Genomic DNA, 23776 nt, shown 5'->3' on the forward strand with positions numbered 1-23776 from the left:
ATGAAATTTCTTGAGACCCACGAGATCCTTCAGTTTCTGGCCAAACAAACATGTGGCTTATATTTTTATTGAATTCATGACATCCAAAATTATAAACATATAAATTTCGCTTATAATAAGCTACGGATGTGGTCAACTTGGGAAAGGCTAAAGCTTTTTCAACTCATTATTTTCTTTATGTAGTCTTTTATGGCCTTCCTGTTATTTTCGTCTTTCAGTTCTTCTATTAGATTCTCAGGTGTTAGTATCTTACCAATTTTCTCATTCAGTTGCTCCATGTCTGTTAGCCATTCTCTACATTCACATAATGTATGCTTACCGTCGTCTATTTCATCCTCGCAGAACCAACACCTTGCACTATCTATTCTTCCAATTCTATTTAGATACTCCGCAAAGCATCCGTGTCCTCCTATGCTTTGCGTTAGGTGATAGTCCAGGATTCGAGGGCCCCACTCCACCCATTCTAACGTTTGGGATGAGTCTCCGTGTCCATCCCCCGTGTTCTTCATTGGTCCATTCTTGTTGCCATTTTTCAATGGTTCTGCTTCTTTCCTCCTTTTTAATCTTATCCTTGCTTGTGTTGTCTCCAACATCTTTCTTTATCTCTTCTTGTTTTTTGAAGATTCTGCTTCTTTCTTTCACTATTAATTTCCATGGAGGCTGCCCCGCCATAACACACAGCGCAGCGTGAGATGTTGTACGGTACGCCCTCGTTAGCCTAATTAACATCATTTTTTGTACTCTGTTTATTTTTCTTCTATTCCACTCTATATCTAGTGCACTCTGTCAAACGGGCACACCGTACATTATTATAGACTCGATGACCCTGTAATACAAACTTCTGGTGTGATATGTAGTGCCTCCTGTATTTGTCATTAATCTAGCAAGTGCCCCTGCCGTTCTGGTGGCTTTCTCGCACGTCTTATCTATATGCTCTTTGTACCTTTGATTGTTTTCGATGCTCACCCCCAGATATTTGACACTTCTCGAGCTCTGAATACTTAAATTTCCCATACTTATTTCTAGATTGCCTTTCATTTTCCTCCCTGTGAGCAGGATTATTTCTGTTTTCTCCTTAGCGAGTTTCATATTTTCACCTTCGAACCATTTTTCTATAACTTTCACTGCGTTATTTACTTTCTTCACTATGACGTCCGTGTTTTTTCCATATATAATTAGCGCCACGTCATCCGCATATCCTATCAGTTTGGCTCCCTGTGGCAGTCTGATTTTCAACAAAGAATCATACACCAGATTCCATAATATGGGGCCCAATATGGAACCCTGTGGAACCCCGGCATAGACTTTTTTTGTGTGCCATTTCCCCTCAGCCTGATATGCAATTTCCCTATTCGTGATATAATCTTTTAGTATATTAGTTAGTTTTTTACTTAATTTTCTTCTTTCGATGGTTTCCACTATGCTTTGATGTCGCACTGTATTAAAGGCATTCTTTACATCCAGTGTTACCAGAATACAGTGTTGTTTTCTTACTTTAGCCTCGTTCCATATCTGCCCTGCATTAATGAGCGCATGTACCGTCGATTTTCCCTTCCGGAAACCATACTGGTTACTTTCAAAGTCTGTTTCCTCTAATATTTTGTTCTTTATTATGCATTCCATTACTTTCGCCATGTTAGAAATCATGCACAGGGGCCTCCAATCTGATGGGGCCCCTGTTGTTTCTGCTTTCTTCGGTATAAGTGCTAGTTTCCCTAGTTTCCAAACTTTAGGGAAATACCCTAGGTCATAGCTTGCCTTGAACATGTTGGATATCATTCCAGGCCTTTGGTCCACCAGTGTCTTGACTATTTTCCCCGGCACTCCATCTATTCCGGGGGCCTTTTTTTCATTAAGATTTTTTGCTATCAGTTTTATTTCTTCTATTGTGATTTCCTTGTCTGTATTTTCTATTGTGTTTGCTTTTTTACTTCCTAATAACTCGTCTATTCCTCTCTTTTCTAGTTTATAATTCTTGTTGTCATTCTTCAGCGTTTGTGGTTTTGTAACAAATAGTCCCTCGATTATTTTTTCTGTGTCTTCCTTGTTAGCCTTATTTGGAGGTGTCCTGAGCTTAAGCATTCTAAGGACCGCCTTATAGGGTCTTCCCCATGGGTCCCCCTCCACCATATCCTGAAATTCTCTCCAAGCCTTGATTTTTGCTAGTTTAATTTCTTTATTCAAACTCCTCTTTGTCTCTTTGTATTCTATTCTTAGACTCTCAATGACAGCTTCTTCTTTCTTTTTCTTCCTGGCTCTCTGCAGTTTTCTTCCAGTCTGATGGCTGTTCTTTCTCAGCTCCTGCATTTCTGTTTTCCACCAGTAGGCTTTTGGTTTATTTTGTATCGCTTCCGGCATTGTTCTGCGCGATTCCTTTACCGCTTCTTCAATTATTGTAATATATTGGTCTATCCTGTTTATTGTCAATTCGGTGCTATTCAAGTATGCAGTTTTATTATCATATTTTTTCAAGAAGGTCTTATAATTTATTATGCCCTTGTTATTAATGTTTTGATTATTATTACTATAATTGTCCTTGTTCTTATCAGTATCAGTTCCATTCTTACTTCCGTCTGTTTTACTTCTATTATCTTTTCTACTCTTTGTTATCTTAATTTTGTTATTAAAATTGTGTAATATATATTTGTGGTCTGATCCCGTGTATTTTCCCATGATTGTACTGCTCTGTAAGGTCTGATACGGTTTACTGTCAAGTATCATGATATCTATTAACGACGTCGCTCCATTTCTTTCAAATGAATATTTCAGGCCTGAGCTTTTGACTGTAATCAGCCTATGCTTCGCGCAGATATCCAGTACTCTGATTCCTTTGCTATCAGTTTTATTGGACCCCCAATCCGTTGCTTTTGCGTTCAGATCACCAGCTATTATGATCTGTTTATCCTTAATTTCTTTTATGGTTACATTTATTTCGTTTATTATCCTAGTAAATTTTCCTATGCGTATATTTGGGGATATGTAACAGCTGAGGTAAACCGTATTGTTCACCTCCACCGCCACATATCCTTCCCCTTTTTTATTTAACTTAAAATGGTTTGTGCCTTATTGTTTCCCCTTTCGGTGATCCAGATCGCAGCCAGCCCTTCGTTGTCTGAACCAGTTTGAGGGTGTTTTGTAGGGTTCACTTACTATTACTACGTCGATTTCCTCTTCGTCCGTAGTTCGGTCCATTATGTCTTGAGCTAACCGACATCTATTTAAGTTAATCTGTAGTATCTTTATATTATGACTGCTTTCCATTTCTTTTGTTTTATTATTGTCTCTATTTCTATTTTTGTTTCTGTATTTACTGTTGTCCATTATTCCTTATTTAGTTCATTGGGTCTTTCCTTACCTTCCTTGTTTGTTTTCTTTTTGGCTTTCGCTTCTATATAACCAATCTTGTATTTGGTGTACCTGGTACTATCCGTTGTGTGCCCTTCCGTGTCGCAAAGTGCCCATCGTGCCATGTCTGTGCAATGCTCCGCATTATGTCCTTCTTTAGTACACTTTTTACAGTGCCGTGGGGAGCCCGCTCGCTCACTCCCTATTCCGGCAGGTACTGGGGGATCCGAAGCCCCCTGCACCGTAGACTTCTTTTTTGTATTTAACCAGTCCATATTTATTTATGTGACTATAGATCACTCCCCTCCCGCCTAGTCTGGACGTGAGGGGGGAACGTTACAGGCCTTGAGGATATTTGTGCGCGCGCGCGTGTGTGTGTGTGTGTGTGTGTGTGTGTGCGTGCGCGCGCGGGCGCGCGTGTGTGTGTGGTTGTTTTATGTGTGTGCATGCGTGTGTAGGTACTGCTGTGCAAGGAGGAGGCAATGCCATGGAGGTAAACACCCCACCGGACGCATTTCCATCAGAGGGTGTATTTGTCTGTAGGAGCCGCTATACCAGGAAAAGTCAATGCCATGGCGGTAAACATCGCCCCCTCCGGGTGTAACTCTATAAGAGTGTGTTTGTGTGATAGTGTATGAATGTGAGGGAGGGGCCGTTACACCAGGGAGGTGCAGTAATCTGTCCTGGGCGCGATTTCCCTCGTGTGTGTATGCAGGTGCATGTGTATGCATGCTACGTGTAAAGTGTAGGAGTGTATGTATGTGTGAGTGTAAGTTTGTAGGGGGGGGAGAGGTGGGATTAGGGATAAGGAGGGGTGGGAGTAGAAGGAGACACGACCAGACGTGGCCATTCATCCCTTCGGCACGTTACCTACCACCTTGGGATTATCGGGTCGCGTGAGCTCGGGTGCCTCGGGGTCGCTATACCCGCACCACAGCCGGACGAGACCGACTGTAGCCCCTGAGGGAGAGATATTTCTACAACCTATAGTGTAATAAACATAACAATCGTTATTTTTCAATTGTTTCTAATTATGTTGGTTATATTGTCATTTGAGCAGCAAGTTTAATAGAAAATTAATTATTATTGTATCTGTGAATGTTCTCAAGGACATTTGTAAAGATTTTCATGTACATGTTCCCTTAATGGCATTTCATCGAAACACTTCCATCTATTTAGAAATATTCCATTTGCTGCCTTTTATGCCTTCCTTAACCTGTATATCGTCTAGTCAGACTCTTGTTGACGATTTCAAAATCGATTCAACAAAGAAGAATATTATTTGGTTTTCTTCGAGTCGAAGTGAAATCCCACGTTGCTGGCATTAATATTTAACTTTCATAGTAAAGATACAGTTGCGTTAAGTACAGAATTCTTTTCGTCTCTGGAAAACTATCGACAACAATGTAATCTTGGAGTCTGCAAACGTTAAGAAAATCGTAGGGCAAGGGGTTAAATAACTTCTAAATGATGCATGTTTTTGATGATTCTGTATATTACCTATTGTTTCCTGTTATTGTTTGTGCACTATAGTGAATTAGAAGTACTATACAAGTTTTTAGAATGAATCATTCTAAATTCTCCACTATATATCAAATTATCTTGTACCACAGTATCATCATAATATCTTGCATATTATCAAAGAGTAAATAGAACGTTGACTTTCATATTAAAAAACAAAGATGGTGAAATCTTAATAAACGTGGTATAATATATTTTTCTAACTACTGAATAATGCTTATAATAGGGTACCATCTGTATCGGTGAAGATTTTGTAAATTAATGTGTTAGAATGGATAATAGATGGAATGTTGCTGTTTGTAATATTCCAATTGAATACAAATTTAATGTGCATTAGAAATACGATTAATGACATTCGACTTAATCTTATGTGTTATCCTACGTACAATTGAACACTTCTTTTTATCATATTTTTATGTTACATATGTATCTTTGTAAATTATGTTCATCGAGCATTGACAAATGTACATTTTAGCCGAAAACGCATGCGTAATGAGTGACGAGGGTATGTCACTCGACGTCAAATTAATAGACGAATCAGAATTGTACGTTGGTTCTTATCAAATTGTGCCCACACGATAACACTTAAGTTTCCGTTTTTTATCATTGCAAAAGTTCTAACCTCTCTTGACTTGAGCGTCATTTTTATAATAAATCAACGAAAAATTATATAAAAAATCCGAACAGTGGTTTTTAATGCATTTTTTGTAAATCTAAATAAATATGTAAATAAATTGTACTTTATCGTGGATTAAATGAAATCTTTCATGAAGGAAATAAATTTGCAGTTTAATTTTAGTTCAGTAAATTATTCAGTGAATTTATATAAAAATCCAGTTTGGTAATCAAAAGTTTACTTGTACTTTTTTTTTAATATCATAATCTCACCTGTAAGACAAATGTGAAACTTATCTGTATTTAAGTAAACAAGCATTCTGTTACATTGAATTTTAATTATTTATACATGATATTTATACACTAGAATAACTGTTATAATATCCAATTTTCGAAGTTATCACAAATGTGTTAGTGAAAAATGTATGTAATGCAACCGAGGGTGTTAATAGTTTAGCTCATAGCATGTTTTTCCAATAATAATAATTAACTGTTGTTCAGAAAATACTTGTAATTTTTTTTACATACAAACTTTGCTAATACAAAAAGTAATTGAAATATGTAGTTGCATTAATTGTAAATGTAATCACTCGTCGAATCAAATTCTTAAATTTTGTTATGTATATGTCTATTGTTATGATACCTTACGCTTTACATTATATATTTCTTGGTATCTATGGAAATACTTTGTTGATCGAAATAAATTTTGTTACTGCATATAATGCATACGTATTCAATAATTAATATAAATTTTTAAAGACTTTAGGTAGACATGCGGGGTATTAGAAGACTATTAGTTTTCTGTACATTAACAACAATATTACCGATTATACTTCTTGTAACACCTTTGTATCTACGACATAATTTTTATGCCAATGTTGCATATACTGTAACTGAGTCTGATATCCTGGAGATTGCTGATGGAGTTTCTACAATATTTTGCTCAGTAAGAACTTTTTTTTTTAAGTAATTAATTAAATATAGCAAAATATCCTGTCTTTTGCATAGAAGAGCAAATACTGGCTGAATAAAAAAATTATACACATGTATTCGTTTCTATTAAATGAATTAACATTATGGTCGTTCACACAGGAGCTTACTTTACAAATGAATAGAACCTTCAATGCATTTCAAATCTCACACAAACCGGAAATAACTTCGTATAAAAAGCATATACGTCTTAAGAAAAGTATGACCATACCAGATGACACTCTAGAGTATTGGGGATTTTATCTCTTACAAGGAGCAAGTGTAGCGCTTTCTGTTTGTTCAAGGTATAAACTTAAATTTTGTTTGAATATTAATATTTCTTCTAGACACATGGCCTTGTGCATTTATAGAGTATATGTGATCGTAAATTGTGTAAATAAAATCATTAATGGTGGAAATAATTTCTTAGTGTATCGCTTATTTCCAAAATCTTGACTTGTTTATTAAAGTTTAATTAATGATCATATAGGTTCGAAGGAGCTTCCATATTACTTGTTAAAGGGGAACGTAATCTACGAACGTGTGGTATGCTAGAACACAATCACAACGAGCAAATTGTTGAAAATATATTTTTACCAGAAGCGAAGCAACAAGTTAAAGTAATATTTACATCGAACACCGAGGAAGCTACATCCCAAAAGAATCCTATTAAAAATAAATTATCACGGAATGTTACTCCGAAAGCTACCAACGAAGTTCTTACTGATTTACATAGGAATATAAGTAACAACGTATTGTTCAACAAAGAGATCCGTGTAAAGAAACTGAAAGAATCGATGGAAAGTACAAAAACTACAGCATCACCTCTGGAAGATACTGTGTATAATACGAGAAAACTGAGGCATACCAAAAAGAGAGGGTACACTAGAGAGATGGAAGAAAAAAGAAGAAATATGTTGCAACAGACGGAAATAAACCGTAGTTTAGAAAAGCACAGTGTAGATAGTATTAACAAGGAAAGAAAAATGGAGAATACAGTGTCCAATAAAAGAGTTAAAAGGAATCAAGAATTTATTCAGCCACCATTTCTACTTGATCAAGGCGTTAAACACGGTGGAAATGCTGTTATAAATACAACAGATATAGAAAATGATTCTTCTATATCCAGTTTTGAAAACGATCTCCTCAAATGTTATGGTGGTTCGATTCTTATGGCGCAAGAATTCGCACCATCCGAACAGTGCACGAATGTCACTTATTTGCTTAGCGGGAAACACATGCAAGCGACCCAGAATATTGTCGAAAGTGGTTATTATTATTACATTTTTTACAGCGACAATGATATCGTGTCAAACGATATACACGCGGTGTTCGATATTTACAAACCCGTTCTTCAGTATGAGAATGTAACAAAATCGTGTATAAATCAAACGGAATGTTCCTTTTCAGTAAGTCTGCTCTCAGCGGACAGAGTAATCGTTGAAGTACCAACCAAGGATGGTGTTGAATATGAAATAGACGATGGTAGCTTACTTCTGTCAATTTGTCAACCACGTATGGAAGTGTATATCGTTTTTCCTATCGCAGTATTACTTCTAATCCTTACTTGTGCTTTCATATAATGTTCACTTCATCTTGAATATAGAATAATACATAGAACGTACAATAGAAAATAACATGTGCATTTAGTTACAACAATAAATTATAGCAAAGAATTGCATATATGGATGTACAGTGGATACAACAAATATGTACACACTTAGCTCTTTTATAGTAACAAAAGATACATTACAGTGGGGGATTTTATAATATAATACGGAAGTCTGTAAAATTATTTTTAAACAATGGGTGCGTGCAAATACTCTATCTACTCACTGTGAATTATTTACAAAATAAATAATGGTATGTAGGATCTATTTTAGATATGATTTAGAACTGAAAATAGTTAAATGTTAATATAAATATAGAACTTGCTTTCTGTTTCGGTGATGTCGCTTTCGTGATTTGGTGACTTATATTTACTTATTTTTGGACAAATTTTTCAATGGTTTCGATACTGGTAACTGTAAAGGGTTCGGTTTAATCATTAAAACACAGAAGCGACTACAACTTGAAAACTTAAAGTATGTTATATGTGTTGTGTGTATATATACATGTATATATATTCATTAATATCAGTCCAGATGTGTAATAATATGTACATATGTAGACAATTATAATACTCTTGCCCACGTTTTACAATGAAACGATTATATGTAAGAGAGTATTCGTTAGATATGGTAGAATGAACAAGGTGAAGTATGTTATATAGATTTAGTATGATCTATTACAATGCACTGTTGCATTTAATGCAAGTTTGCCAAATTACATATATATATATATTTTTACCAAACTGTTTTTATTAACAATAAAAAATATTTATTATGGACATTTTTTTTACCCTTTTGAAACCCAATTTTCAAATTACATAGTTTATCACTTATTAAAGTCATTTGTTTTTATATTTATTTATTACAAGCATTGAAATTTATTACTTTGTAGAAAAAAAAACGGAAATAAATAAACCTAAACAGTAATATTATTGTCAATAAAGAAACCAATATGTAGGTATGTATAAGATACATATAACGAAAAGAAACTATTGTACCAATACATGTAAAAATGATTAAATGTTGAATTTTTTAATTAAGTAGCCACAATATAAAAAGTAATGTCATTTATAAATAATTGAAATGAAATGTTTTTAATAAAATATATATTCAATTAGTATCTGATAAAATTAAACGACCTAATACTAGATAAATATAAATACTATTGGTGCAGTAAAGCAGTGTTGGGCAGAATTTTATTAGAATAATACACAATGAAAAGCAGCAGTACCTAAGGGTGTCGTTCTGAGCTTTAAACAGTTAATGAGATTAAACAATTGTTCGACAAATGTCGATTCATTCATAAACAGGTATTATTTTATTATAAAAATTGATATTTCCACGTTTAAACAATTAAAAATGACGAAATACGTTTTTTTATCTTTTATTCGTTATTCGAAACTTTTTATCTAGTTAATGAGTTTGCCAATCTCTGCAGTAAAGAGTAGGTTAGCCAGAACGAAGCTATAGATTCAAATTAATTTAAAGAAAATTTAACGCAGAAACGAAACTTTTGTGCGCTTTGATCTTACATTCGTATTTGCCTCACACACCCCACTAAGAGGTCGCAGGGGATTCTGGGTAATTGACGCACTTCCTTTATGCGCAATCATCGTTTACAAAGAGAATTGCCCCGAAGTTGAATGAATTGCAAAACACCGGTCTCAGAGTTGTAAAAGCACATATCCCGGACAGTTTGCTCGGTATTTCAAAAACATCGGGCGAGATGAATTGCTCGGAAAGATCGGTAAAATTTCGAAGAACGCTCGCAGCGCCATTGCGCGGCGCTCACAAGAATATTCCTTGTGACGCAATAGGAACTCGTCCTTTCCGTCGACCTACCGTGAGTTGAACATGTCGCATACGTCTGAGCGAAGGTAAGTTCGGTTTTTCCCCCGTAATCGCAAAAGATGTTCGCTTTTCAGCGTCTTACAAACTCTCCGTTTGCCTTGTGTTACCGCGAATCTTTCATCGTGTCGAATCGGACGTGGATAGTTCGCGGTATATTCGGAAAAAATAGTGCCGCAATCGATGGATGCATGGACATGAGACTGACAATATGGCGTGCATTCGTTTTTGTCACATTGTTCATGAAATTAATATCAGAACCTCACTCGGCGGCGATATTTCTAACCTTCTCGTACTCGGACGCCGAAGCGAGAGAAATTGTTTGTTCTTTACATTTTACGCTGTTTCATGCGCATTTTCGTTGGAACTCTAAAGAAGCCTAGCATGTTACTCGTACACGAAAACACGTTTTGCTTTACACTTGAAATTACGTAATAAAAAATTAGTTTTTCGAGGAAATTTGATGGAAAAAATGTTGAATGAAACTCCGTAGCTTCCGAAGTACACGAAAAATTGTCAGTCTGACGACTCCGATTTAAACGCGCCTTACCTGCTCTTCAGGCATGCTTTCGCGTGAGTCACTGTCAACGCATCCATCAAGACATCGATAAATTCATTATATCTGTTCAACAGTTCCTCTCCGTTAGTAAATTGTTGCACGTGTCTGTCAATAATATTGTAAATACAATTATATTCGATCTAAGTTTCAAGCAATATCAAATTGCATGTTTTAAGGTCATTATTATGGATTACTTACATTTAGTTGCCATGATTTCGGTTTTATTACTGTATTAATGAACTTACACAATACGAATTTGTTTCCTTCTTACGAAATCATGGTTAATAAATGAATTTTGTTTAATAGAATTATTATACAATCCTTGGCGTATGCTTTAATATTATGAATTTTAATCTGTTTATTTATATTTCAGAAACGATGATCAATGGTCAGGAGATTCCAAAAATGGTCCTAGTGAAAGTGAACAATCGTCATATGAAGGGCCCTCTGGCATGGACCCAGGTGGGATCATCGAAACGAATTGGGATGTTGTAAGTTAATAATTAACTTTAACCATTACGAGCGTGAAAGTGGAAACTTACTAACATCTAGTTTGCGTAATGTTCGTTTTCAACATAAACTTCTGTAAATAAATTTATGGAAACTGAAATCAAAGAGAAAGTTGTTTACTCTGTTAAGAATTATATCGGATTTCAAGTAAATCAGAGATTTCACTAAAAATACTTTATTTACTATATGGGTTTTAAAGTATATTATAAATGCATCGAATTCACAAATTAGTTAGTAGTATTTATTATATTTTATCCATCTTCGCATAAGGAGCAAATAGTAATTGTACTGACTGTGTATGTGTTAAACATTAATTCTTGTGTATTTTGTTGCGTTAAAATTAGGTCATCGACAACTTTGATGAAATGCACTTAAAAGAAGAACTCCTCCGTGGTATTTACGCTTATGGCTTTGAAAAACCATCTGCAATTCAACAACGTGCCATTCTGCCATGCATAAAAGGACACGATGTGATTGCACAGGCACAGTCAGGTAAATAATAAATGTAGTGCTTGCCTGACATCACACATGTAATAGGCTTCATTTCTAATTTATATAATTTTTCCTAGGAACTGGCAAGACTGCTACATTTTCAATCTCCATTTTACAACAAATCGACACTAGCATCAAGGACTGTCAAGCTTTGATCCTAGCCCCAACTCGTGAGCTTGCTCAACAAGTGAGTGGTAGTTAATCTGTAATGGCAATTAATAAACATAGAAAACTAACGAAATTATTAATCAATATTTTCTTAATTTTTAGATCCAAAAAGTGGTTATCGCTTTGGGAGATTTCATGCATGCCGAATGCCATGCATGCATTGGTGGTACCAATGTACGCGAGGATATGCGGAAACTCGATCAAGGTGTTCACATAGTAGTTGGCACACCTGGTAGAGTTTACGATATGATTAGTCGGCGTGCGCTACGGGCCAGTAGTATCAAACTGTTTGTACTGGATGAAGCTGATGAAATGCTTTCTCGCGGTTTCAAGGAACAGATTCACGATGTATTCAAATTATTACCTCAGGAAGTGCAGGTACGTTGGGTTTTTAATTACATTTTTGGGCAATGGTAATGAATCTGGCAGTCAAATTTAAGTCAAGTTAACCCTTTATGGATGTGGCCCGGGCCTTAAAAAGTTGGAATGAGAAGGAAAGTCGGGGGAAACAGTCTCCACAGGTAATGTCCACGGTAGTTTCAATTGCGAGACTATGTGATAGCTATTGACGACAAAATCAAAGCTGGGCCTTGGAGGGGTGTAACGAAACGCCCCTTTCCCGTGTAATAACGTTCAAATTAAACTCATCCTCTATGGGCCCGTGTAACTTTCAAGTCACATACTAATATATCGATATTTTCCTTACGAATCTTGTTATATAATATCTTCTCACTAACCAATAACATTATAAAACAAAAAATTGTTGAAAAAACATGTTGGGTTCATTATTAATCTGTATTTTCAATGTATAGTCCTGAAAAAAATTCGACCCATAAAGGGTTAAAAGTTAGCAACACATCGTATGTCCGAATTTTAAATATACTGTTGAACGTGAAGACGGTACAATACTTCGGACAGATAGAATTAATAAAATAAATAGAAATTTGTCAGTTATATACAATCATCGAAATATTTATCATTCAAAATAGTGATTTTCCTTATTAGAACTATATTAGCCTGACTCCTTTCAGATTTTAATTAGGAGAATACATATAATTATTGGGTTTGGCTAATTAACTTCTTGCCTTACAACATCGAATCAGACACGTGATAACGATTTCAAACTGAATTTAGTAAACATGTATATTCGTTTTCTTTGAGTCGACGTGAAATACTGTTGCGCTGGTATTAACATTTAAGATTTAGAATAAATGTAACACATGAGAATAGAATTCCTTTCGTATCTGAGAAAATATTAACGATAAAGTAATTCTTGAGAGTGAAGTTGTAAAAGAAATCATATGGCAAGGGGTTAACGTGTCAACTGCTATGGTTGTCACTAATTACTGGCACCATTGAATTAAATGAAAAAACATTTAATTTCTAAACACTAACATTTAACATCTTGCGAATATAATTAGTAGTGAAATAATTATCAAAATAATAAGTGTTCCAGTCAGCACGTAAATATTTATCGTTGTAATAACAAACATAGATGTACTATATCACTATTGTCTTAATGGTTAATAACGTTTGGTTGTACCATATATAAAATGGAAAGGAGAATGTTTATGGAGTTTACATTTTTTTTTCAGACCAATTATTTGTCATTTTAGTGACAGGTAAGTGACTAAATAGTCAGACGTGTTTTGCAGATTGTTCGTTGAGGTTGAGTTTTTGTAAAATGCAAATTCAGACGTTATGGGGTTAGATTGTTAGATGATGTACTACACCCATACCTCGCTTTATGGCCTAGATACGTTCCGGAAAAGTTGTCCATAAAGCGAAAAGCCGTATAACGAATCAATTATTTTGATACAAACCCGTACAAATTCAATTGGATCTGTTCCAATTTTTTATAAAATAATATAGTTTTTAGTTCATGAAGTATTTTATTCTTTTTATTTCCAATAAAAATGCTAACAGTACAGCATTTTTTTTGGTCGTATAACGAAACATTGTGGGCCGTAAATCGAAAAAGTGCCATAATTAAAAAAGGCCGTTATAGCGAAGTGCCGTATAAAGAGCGGCCGTATAGCGAGGTATAGGTGTACTTTATTCTAGTAGTATGAATAATGAATATATAAAGAGATTGTGAATGTAAGAAACCGTTACTTTTTAGGTTATATTGTTATCTGCTACAATGCCAACTGATGTCTTGGAAGTGTCTACATGCTTTATGCGAAATCCAATTCGTATACTGGTGAAAAAGGAAGAGCTCACGCTGGAGGGTATTAAACAGTTCTTCGTCAATGTCGAGCGCGAAGAGTGGAAATTTGAAACTCTGTGCGACTTGTACGATACATTAAGTATTACTCAGGCAGTTATTTTCTGCAATACACGGCGTAAAGTAGATTGGCTAACGGAAAATATGCGCACTCGTGATTTCACGGTTTCTGCGATGCATGGAGATATGGAGCAGAAAGAACGAGACCTGATCATGAGACAGTTCAGAACTGGATCGTCTCGTGTCCTCATAACTACGGATCTTTTAGCGCGTGGTATTGATGTTCAACAGGTTTCGCTTGTCATCAATTACGATTTACCTTCCAACCGTGAAAATTATATTCATAGGTGAGAAAATTATATTCAGAGAGTGAAATAATAAATATTCTGCACTGAGTCTTCGGAAATGAGACAATTCATGGAAATTATGTTACAGAATCGGTCGAGGCGGTCGTTTCGGTCGTAAAGGAGTGGCTATTAACTTCGTAACAGACGACGACAAACGGGCCTTAAAAGATATTGAACAATTCTATAACACTCACATCGATGAAATGCCAATGAATGTCGCAGATTTAATCTAAAATCTGGCTATTGGCTATAATTCATTATAATTACAAAAAAAGAAATAAAAGTAAGTGAAATACGGAGCTCTCAGCTGATCTCTCATGGTGTGTGAGTATATATAGAGTGAGTCGGTGTATTACAGTCGCTTATGTAAACGCGATTTACCAAAATATTCCAACGTTCTCATCTCAATTTCATTTTATAACAGTAGACTACAGGAATAGTTACTCGCTCCACTAGAGAAATTAGTACTACTATATACAATAATTATTACAATTAACAGTACGGATATATATATACATATATATATATATATATACATATACATATATATATATACATATATATAACTATAATACTATTTCTATCACTATACGATCTTACCACTGTTATATTACCGTTAACTGGTGTGTACATTCTTGCGATTTTTTCTCGTTCTATATATATTTATTCCTACATTTCCTGCTACCACTTCAACTACACGTAACTACTATTAACATTGCTGGATACTCCCCCCCCCTGTCTTACTGTCACAAAAGCCGGATTCGCTAGGAATTCTCGGCGCGAATTTTTCGAATTAAATCATACACAATTATTGTGATTGTTGCTGGCGCGACGCGATACAGCAGAGAAACGCAAAGTGTGAAGCGAGGTACATTTTATCCAGTTCGGTTGTGTGTTTTCTAACCTCTTTGCTGCTACCGTCCTTTCGAATCGGTGACCTTTCTATTTGTCTAGATGCATCCACCGTGTTCTCCCCCTACGTGTCCAGATTTAGTAATTATGAGCTTCAAGTCCTTCATCTTGAATCATCTTATCATTTCGCCGTATATTTTACGCGCGTTCTCCAACTGGATGATGATTCATTCCGTGATCCTTGGCCCGTCTACGACGCTTCTACCACCGCGATTGCAACGTGTTCGTCTAGGCAGAGGTTTAGTTGGGTATTGGAAGGGGTACTTTAATCACAAGCGTTGCCGAAGGAGATGTACAATTTCAGGCTTAGACGATACGAATTTTTTGTATATCCTAAATCCCACGTACAATACCTTCAATTACGAGAAATAAAGTGTTTGACCTTTTAATTGTGGTTTTTGTTATTACATTCATTGATGATTAATGCACGCGTGCTGTGCTCGGTGTAACGAGAAACTCTCCCGGAAAGAAACAAAGAAAGGCAACTTTCGAAAAATCCGGTGTGTAATATTCGTGAATGTAAAGATTTTGGGCGATTCAGTGTGTTATCGCCGGATCGAGAGTCGGGGGAACAAGTTCTATGAACCAGCATCCATTATTAAAACGAAGTTCTCACAGTTTCCTTATTTGTATTTGCAGGCAATTTTGAGCAGTCCAGAAATGAGGGAGATATTTTTGGAAATAAAGACCAAATTTCGTGATTCAGTATAGAAGTTTTTGTAAATCCGATTACCTTTCTAGTTTCCTGCCCTTTGCAGGCTGTCAGCAATATATAAATATTCATTTTATTATTTATATATATGCTCGCATAATTTATTCATAAATAATTATAGAACCATTCACCATAATCATTTTATATCTTGGCAATAAAAAAACTATGAAAGTACTTTCCGCCGTATTCGTTGTATATCTTGTGCGTTTGGCTCTAGGAATTAAAATTCTGATCTGTTTCCGTACATTGTGAAAAACGTGTTTTGCGTTCTCTATTTATCCGTGACATTGTATTAGAGATGATAATAATATCACCGTTTCTTATGGTTTTCGAAAGTTGGAGTAGTATCTTATTGCCGCTTCGAACAGATAACAAGTCTTTAGACCTTTGTGTTGAAACGTGTACGTGTACAGAGATTGCTCGAATTTCCGAAAACTGTTCAATGTTGAATTCTGTAAATATCACAAATAATTTCTGGAATGGTGTCCTATCTGCTGTATTTATGAATTATGAAATAGCTATGATGAAATTGAATTGACAGAATGTTACTTGTATGTAAGTATTCATCGCTTCACATTATCCATTTTCACGTATACCTGTTCACCTTACCACCTAGGTATTGTGGATTAAGATGTATATGACATTATGCTTTTAAATGTGAAGTTTTATATATTGAATGAATACACGTTAGAAAAACCTGTAGCTAGATCTGTTTTTGTAATAATATTGAAGTGCAGTTATTTGTAAAACAATGGAAAAAATCGTTATTTAGAAAGATTGTTTAAGGAGATTGAGATACCACTGCCATGCATTTTGAACAGTTACATTGAGCATGTATTTTGTACAGAAATATTCATTTACATCCGATTCTTTTACTGGGTTTTAATCATAAAGGATTGTATTCACTTTTTACAAATTTAATAGGTATTTTAACATGATTCAATATACAGATGTCATGCTCTATATACAATTATAAATATACACTTTACATATTGAAAATGATGTACATTAAAATGATATAGCCAAATCTAATTTTGTTTGACTTGTCAAATAAAGTATAAGCGATAACACTAATTTTTGATTAATTTATTTTCATAGTAATTATTCATAAACATATATTGTATCCTTTTAAGCCTAGGTTTATGTTTGTTTATGTTTGTATTACACGGAACAATGATAATTTTGTAACAATGAAAATGTGTATAAATTAAATGGTTAATGATGAAGTAACTTAGAAAAGGCAATAGTGATTATATACAGCTTGGAAATTAACTACCTTTATTTACGACAGTAACAATAATATTTTATTTGATTGGCTAAAATTTTACAACTACATGACTGAATAGAGATAGACTTCGTAAAAAACATCTATTATATATATCGATCTTATAATACTCATTGTTTGTTTTAGTCATGCTTTCAGTATTTTTCATTCGATAAAAATTTGTATTTATAGTAATGTTATAAAAATTGGAACTTTTATACTTCAATTTTTTTTTGTTTTCAGTTATTCAAATTTTTATTATTCACGTAGCCCGATGTAAAAAATAGATTATTAACATGTAATTATTTGTAAAGGCTTAGATAGTCCTATAAACAAAGGGGATGTCAAGGGTATGTGACGAAATTTAGTGTTGACACAAAAAGCACAAAATGAGCGAATTAAACGTTCGAAAGTTATCCGAAAGCGTGTTCGTACGCAAAACTATAAGGAAGGTGACGGTCGAAATGATACACTACTAATTGCAAGACGGAATCGAAAAGAGACTTTATTGGAATTTTATTTGGGTTTTTATACACCTGCCTCGAGGCGATGGTGGGAGCTACTACGCCCTGGTGCCGTGGTGTTTCTGCTGATTTTGGAAGTTGTAAGTCTGGCGTGTGTCGAGAATTGGAAGGAGTCAACCGGATGTGTTTCTGTCTACTAAGTCAAACGTAGAAGCGTGAAAAAGTAGCGGCGTTACACCCCCCTTATTATATTGAATTTGTCCTCAAATTTATCTTGTTACGAGCCAGGGCTGCGAAAGCCGAGGAAATGGCGAGTTTGTTTTTTGAATTTGTTATGTGGACGAACATGTGCCTATTTCATCACAGGGAGCCATTAGGATAGGTTGTCGTGGACGAACCTGAGCCTATTTCACCTCAGGGAGTATAATTTATATGGGAGTGTGAATAGTTTTACTGCCTATTGTAAGAATCTTAATACGCACGAACAATTACTTTTTGGCAATTGGTAAACTTTTACATATGAATTTACTTACACGTTATTTACTAACAAAAATTTTATTTATTGCGAATAATTAAATAATGAACGTATGTTAATATTCAGCTACGTGTCTCTCAAATTAAGTGAAATACAGAAGTTTTATTCTCTTGAAAATTAGTGTCAAAGAATGCAGCAACTGGTCAGATTAGTTTCGTAAATAAATCGAAACCCTGTATCGGCACATTGTTTTTTATGCTATCAAATATCACACGGAATCTTTTAGGAAGTAGTAAAATCTTTTACACAAATTCAATGAAATACTTTCAGGTACCCAGTTTAGGGCTATGAAATTAGAATGTTCAAGAAGAGGTAAAAAAGTTTCATATTTGCAATTATTTTGTGAAATGAATAATAAATAAGGGTCTTAGGGATTTATACTGGAGCACTAAATCTTTAAAAGGAACATGTCGCTTAAACAAATTAGTTAAAAATGATATTTATTTGGGGAATATGAACATCATAAATAAACTAGAGTGGTAGAGCGAGTTGCGGTATCGGTGCTCTCCGTCGGTGTCGACGCGTACCGAACGAGGCCGAAGATGGTCGGAGCGGGCGAAAGGGAGAGAGCGAGAGCGATAGAGCGAGCCGCAGTATCGGTGCTCTCCGTCGGTGTGATGCGTGCTAAGGAATTTCAGGGGCTATGAGGGTAGGTGTGCGAGCGAGAGAGTACGGTAGAGCGTGCCGCGGTATCGGTGCTCTCCGTCGGTCCAACGCGCTAGTGACGTTGTGTAGCCGGCCGTACCATCTGGTGTTTGGGTCGTTCAAGCCGGCAAAAACAATTCAACAGGAACAAACCTGCGTACGCCCAATACGTAGCGGCGTTAGCGCGTTAGCTTCCTCACTTTCTCGTGAGCCGTCGTGGAGGGTGGGCGCGCGTCTCATACTCGTCCTTTCTCTTGTTACTAACCCATTGTTTGTTGCAGGCATTCGACAACCATCAATTTATTTACTGTGCATATTATTAATCTATTTACTGTGCATATTGTTGTGTCCCCTCTCTTGTTACTAATCCCTTGTATGTTACAGATGTTCGAGAACCATTGGCTTCGATATTTATTTTCTTATTTACTGTGATTTATTTTGCTTCGATATTTATCTTCTTATGTGTATTGTATAATGAAAAATATTTTTCCAAACAGTTATTCCATCGAAAGAAGACATCGATCAACGTCTACATCTTCAAAGCGTGCGTCTACCACTGCGTTAAGTTACTGTAAGTTAAACTTAAATCATAATTCGATATTCATTGTTATATTCATATTCATCATCACATCGTTTATTATTAATTTTAGTCTATCTATTAATAGACTTAAATTGTGATCAGCCATTGTGCATACCAAGTTATTATTAATTCATTTTGCTCGTTGATTTCTCTACACAGACTTGGGGTATGGGCAGTGGGTCTGTACCTATTATGGTACGGGCAGTGGGCCTGTGCACTAAGACTGTTTGCCGATCCCTCTGGTTTCTATTGAGAAGCCAGATATCGGACGTGTTTAGTCTTTGCCTGGTAAGTAGGATTTGGAGTAAAGGCTCGTGCGCGCCTGGGTACAACGTGCCCGCCTACGGAGTAGTCGGGAGTCTGCTCCGTAAAAGGACTCTGTTTTACAGGGGATCTCGCTTGCACTACCATACTTGGTCATGACCTGTGCTCGGGTCTGGTACGTAGGTGACCAGCCCAAAGGGCCTGGAAAGTGAGAGATGGATTCGGGTTTGCGAGGTTGCGCCCGTCTTTCCTATTTTCTTAAACCAGGTTCTGGCGACAACACTTTCATCGCGATACTTGTTCATACCTGTAGTTTAACGGGGTTCATTGTAGAATTAATAACTGCTTGGTATATTAGGTGCGTAAACGAAATGATCGATGGAACTTTATCCATTCCGTCTATCTCTTTCGTTTGAGTATTAGCGACTACGTTGCGTTAAATTTGTTATTTCGTATTACTAGCATTAATTCGTATTAATTAGAATATTAAGATAATATTAGTTCTAAGCTGAAGAACGAAGACAACCGACGAGGGAACTTAGTTTTTTATAGGTTTAGGCTCAAGAAAGAAGTCATCCGCCGAGGGATTTTAGTATCGGTAGTATTATATAGTTAAGATTTAAGTAATTTATAAGGTTTATTGTGAAAGGTGGGTAGATGTAGAACTTGTGATTCCATCTACTTGCCTTGGGCCTCCACTCGCAGCAACCTCCTCGTGGTGAGGCCTGGGCAATCGGTATTGTCATCGGTAAAATACTGTAAACTGAAGACAATATCGAGCCAATGGCTGCGAACTTCGAATATATCTCATGAAACTACGTTCTATATTACATCGAATTAGGATTATTTTAGAAATCGATATGAGATTCAAAGTGTAAAAATGTCCAGTACTTTGAATATTTTAGAAAATTATTCGAGATAAAGATGTATGGAACTATTGAAAATCACTTCAGATTCCTTTTCCTTATTCTGTAAATTCTTTGATTGGAATATGAATGCTTACTACATCGAACGCACAGTTTCATCTATATAGAAGCATGTAACAATTTCAGAAATTGCTATTTCTTAAAGGATTGCATACAAATAATCAAATTACAAAACGGTTTCAGTTAGAGATGGCGTGCAAAATCACTAACGGTGATTTATCACAGTGATCGCAGAATCACGATCAACGTCGTGATTTAACTTCATTCACGACCGTGATTGCGATTTTTTTATCTTGAGTGAATTTGCTCACTGCGATCGTAAGTCTTTGATCTTTAAACAGAGAAACGTATTCAATATGATTTTACGATGAATTACATTACTATTCGTGTTTATAAAAAAGAATGATTTGCTAGGTAACATGCAGATTATAATTTATAATCATTAATTTATTCATTATTCTTCATTGTTTCTAATTATTCCTTCACTTTATACGATATAACTCGAATTTTTGTTTTGATGTCGGTAATATAAAATATACAGATTATGTGTCGCGTGTAAAGAACTGTTAGGTTTCTCCACCAATCAGAAACGATCACGAGAAATCACGAATCATTGTGAAAAATCGCCGTGATTGGGAACAAACGTGATCGAATCACTCGTGATTCACAAGTACCAGTTCACGCCATCTCTAGCGGCAACCCAAATTGCGGCTGATTTCGATTGCATTTACACCGCTGAATGGTCATCATTTTCCTTCGGCACGCATTAGATTCGAAGTTTAAAGAACGTACATTAGTACTTTATAGCGGCTGGGTACCAGTAATTACAAGAACATTGTCAAAATCACATTTATTTGCAACGGTTGACACTGTATCTCGTCGTGCGTACCGCGGTTGGTTCACTTTGGACAGCTCTTACACCATTATACGGACAGCGTTCGTATAGATAAAGCACTCGATTTGTAGCCGCAAGTACGTAGATTAATCCACTGTTATTGACAATAACAATAAACGGCCGGAACACTGTTAAAAGCGCATTTAATCGAGGAGTACCACTTTGTTTTGACCGGTGGCGCCACCCGTGTTAATTCGTTCAAACTGCTAGCCAAATCATACCGACAGGTGAGTGAAAAAAAACCCACTGATGGAAAAATGCGAATATCTCAGTAATTAAGCATTCAAAATGAACGCCGTTATTCTCAAATTATTCCTGAGGGCTTAATTCATCGACTCAATACTGCAGAACTCCAGCATTCGTAAAATTATTTATGCCTGAATTAATGATGTCCCTTATGCAGTGACAACCCTGCTTGTAAAGTTTTCTATCGCATTTACACAGCTAAACGGGCATCATTCATCTTCGTTTTCCATTAGATACGACGTTTAAAGAACGTAGATTAATGCTCTCACGGCTGGAAACCAGTAATTATAAGAACTTTGTTAAAAGCACATTTGTTCGCAACGATTGACACTATCTCGTCATGCGTAGCCCGGGTAGTTCACTTTGGACAGCTCTTACACCATTATACGGGCAGCGTTCGTATAGATAAAGCACTCGATTTGTAGCCGCAAGTACGTAGATTAATCCACTGTTATTGACAATAACAATAAACAGCCGGAACACTGTTAAAATCGCATTTAATCGCGGAGTACCACTATTTGTTTGAACGGTGGCGCCATCCGTGGCGAATCGGTGAAACTGCTAACCAATTATATGGCTAGCAGTTTCAGCAATTCGCCACGGATGGCGCCACCGGTCGAAAAAATATTGGAATTCGCGATTAAATGCGATTTTAACATTGTTCTGATTGTTTATTGTTATTATCAATGACAGTGGATTAATCTACGTTCTTTTAGCTTCAAACTGAATGCTTGATCAAGACGTAATTTGTCCATAGAACGTTGGAAGAGCTATTTAAAGTGAACTAAACGGGGTACGCATTGCGAGATAGAGTGTCAACCGTTGCAAACAATTGAGATTTCATCAATGTTTTGTAATTACTGGTTCCCAGCCGTTATAGGGTACTAATCTCCATTCTTTAAACTTCGAATGTAATGCATGACGAAGAAAAGTGTTGCCTGCTTAGTGGTATATGTAATCGCAACAGGTTTCGATCGGATTTACACTGCTAAACGAGCATCAGTTTTCCTCGTCATGGATTACATTCGAAGAGAACGTCATCGCTAGGTAGAAAGGGAGGGACCAAATTTCCCATCTTCATATTTTCCCGCGCTTTACGTTTTTTCCACTGAGAGCATCCTTCCGCTAGTAATTCTTTTTCCGCCTGTTTCCTCCGCTTGCCATTGAAGGGACGTTTTATCTCGTCGTGTATTTCCTGCCGAGTGTCATGCGTTTCAACGTCCATAATTAACCCACTGCGTTCACCCAGTTTCTTCGTTGCCCTCCCAACGAATGTATTTCCACACGCTGCGCTTTTGCATCTTCCCACGATCGTGATCTCATACGAGAACCTGTCAGGAGACATTCTTGTCTGCTCGTTTGAAAACAAAAACGCAATTTAATTGGTGCTGTTGAAAAAATGCAACAGCCACAATATTCGTCCAGACCCACGGTTTCAAAATATGCTTTTTGCACCCTCCAGACGTAACTGTGTCGTCTGTTTTTATGCCGCCCAATTTTCCTTACTTAGGAAAATGTTTGTGTGGGTAAAAATTAAAACCCTGCATTTGTGCACTGTATTACGTATGTCCAGACCGTTCGTCTTCCGTGGGTTAAACAATAATTTTATTAAGAAATATTTTGTAATAAGACAATTATATTTACAGTTATTGTATTCCAAACTGTAGATGCTTATGTACTCATAACACGTACAAATGTATAAAATAGAATATTTTTCATTTTAATTCCGTTTAATTCTAGTTCATAAAAGTTATATTCATAAGAAACGAGAAACTAAAACGCATACTATGCACCTAATGAATCTGTATATACAAATCCCTGTGTTACAGAAAGTGTTACAAAAGTGGTAAAAAAAAAAAATTGCAATATTAATAAAGCTTATGACTGTTTATTAATGTCCATTATTTGCACGTTCCAGAAAAAAACATAGGAAGAGTATTCAAAAACTTTAATTCACAATGTGATCGAATTATAATACAACAATTGTTAACATTGTAAACCTCATGGTTTTAACATAATATACCTCTTTATCTTCCTGCCCAGAACACAAGTTTCTACTTATACTAAAACAACATTATTATGCGTACGAGGATAAAGAAATAAAAATAACGAAAATTTGTAA

The 23776-nt window shown here is 35.8% G+C and overlaps 2 protein-coding genes across 4 annotated transcripts; both read left to right on the forward strand.

Annotated features, from left to right (window-relative positions):
• Positions 1-6253: 6253 nt before the first annotated feature.
• Positions 6254-8033, forward strand: LOC107185590. The gene is made up of 3 exons (XM_015573309.1): positions 6254-6427; positions 6574-6755; positions 6941-8033. The coding sequence occupies exons 1-3, from the start codon at positions 6254-6256 to the stop codon at positions 8031-8033; spliced, it is 1449 nt and encodes a 482-aa protein (XP_015428795.1).
• A 1826-nt stretch (positions 8034-9859) lies between these two features.
• Positions 9860-15828, forward strand: LOC107185538 (ATP-dependent RNA helicase eIF4A). 3 transcript variants are annotated; one of them, XR_001516166.1, is made up of 8 exons: positions 9860-9937; positions 10841-10958; positions 11322-11469; positions 11547-11656; positions 11740-12015; positions 13760-14211; positions 14300-14494; positions 15763-15828. XR_001516166.1 is itself a non-coding variant. In XM_015573239.1 (7 exons), exons 1-7 carry the CDS (start codon positions 9915-9917, stop codon positions 14442-14444), a joined length of 1272 nt encoding a protein of 423 aa, XP_015428725.1. In that variant the 5' UTR covers positions 9860-9914; the 3' UTR covers positions 14445-14690. The 3 variants fall into 3 exon arrangements, 1 of the variants encoding a protein (XP_015428725.1); XR_001516167.1 differs by lacking the exon at positions 15763-15828 and adding an exon at positions 15166-15735; XM_015573239.1 differs by lacking the exon at positions 15763-15828 and having other exon boundaries at positions 14300-14690.
• Positions 15829-23776: the final 7948 nt, after the last annotated feature.

Source organism: Dufourea novaeangliae, unplaced genomic scaffold (genome assembly GCF_001272555.1).
Source record: "Dufourea novaeangliae isolate 0120121106 unplaced genomic scaffold, ASM127255v1 scaffold48, whole genome shotgun sequence".
NCBI lineage: Eukaryota > Metazoa > Arthropoda > Insecta > Hymenoptera > Halictidae > Dufourea > Dufourea novaeangliae.

Excerpts from the sequence above, each read along its gene's own strand:
- LOC107185590 (XM_015573309.1), top strand. The coding sequence starts at position 6,254 with ATGCGGGGTATTAGAAGACTATTAGTTTTCTGTACATTAACAACAATA. Across the intron at positions 6,428-6,573 it reads TTTCTACAATATTTTGCTCA|GAGCTTACTTTACAAATGAA; the intron begins GTAAGAACTTTT and ends TCGTTCACACAG. Across the intron at positions 6,756-6,940 it reads GCGCTTTCTGTTTGTTCAAG|GTTCGAAGGAGCTTCCATAT; the intron begins GTATAAACTTAA and ends ATGATCATATAG.
- LOC107185538 (XM_015573239.1), top strand. The coding sequence starts at position 9,915 with ATGTCGCATACGTCTGAGCGAAG. Across the intron at positions 9,938-10,840 it reads TCGCATACGTCTGAGCGAAG|AAACGATGATCAATGGTCAG; the intron begins GTAAGTTCGGTT and ends TTTATATTTCAG. Across the intron at positions 11,470-11,546 it reads GATTGCACAGGCACAGTCAG|GAACTGGCAAGACTGCTACA; the intron begins GTAAATAATAAA and ends AATTTTTCCTAG.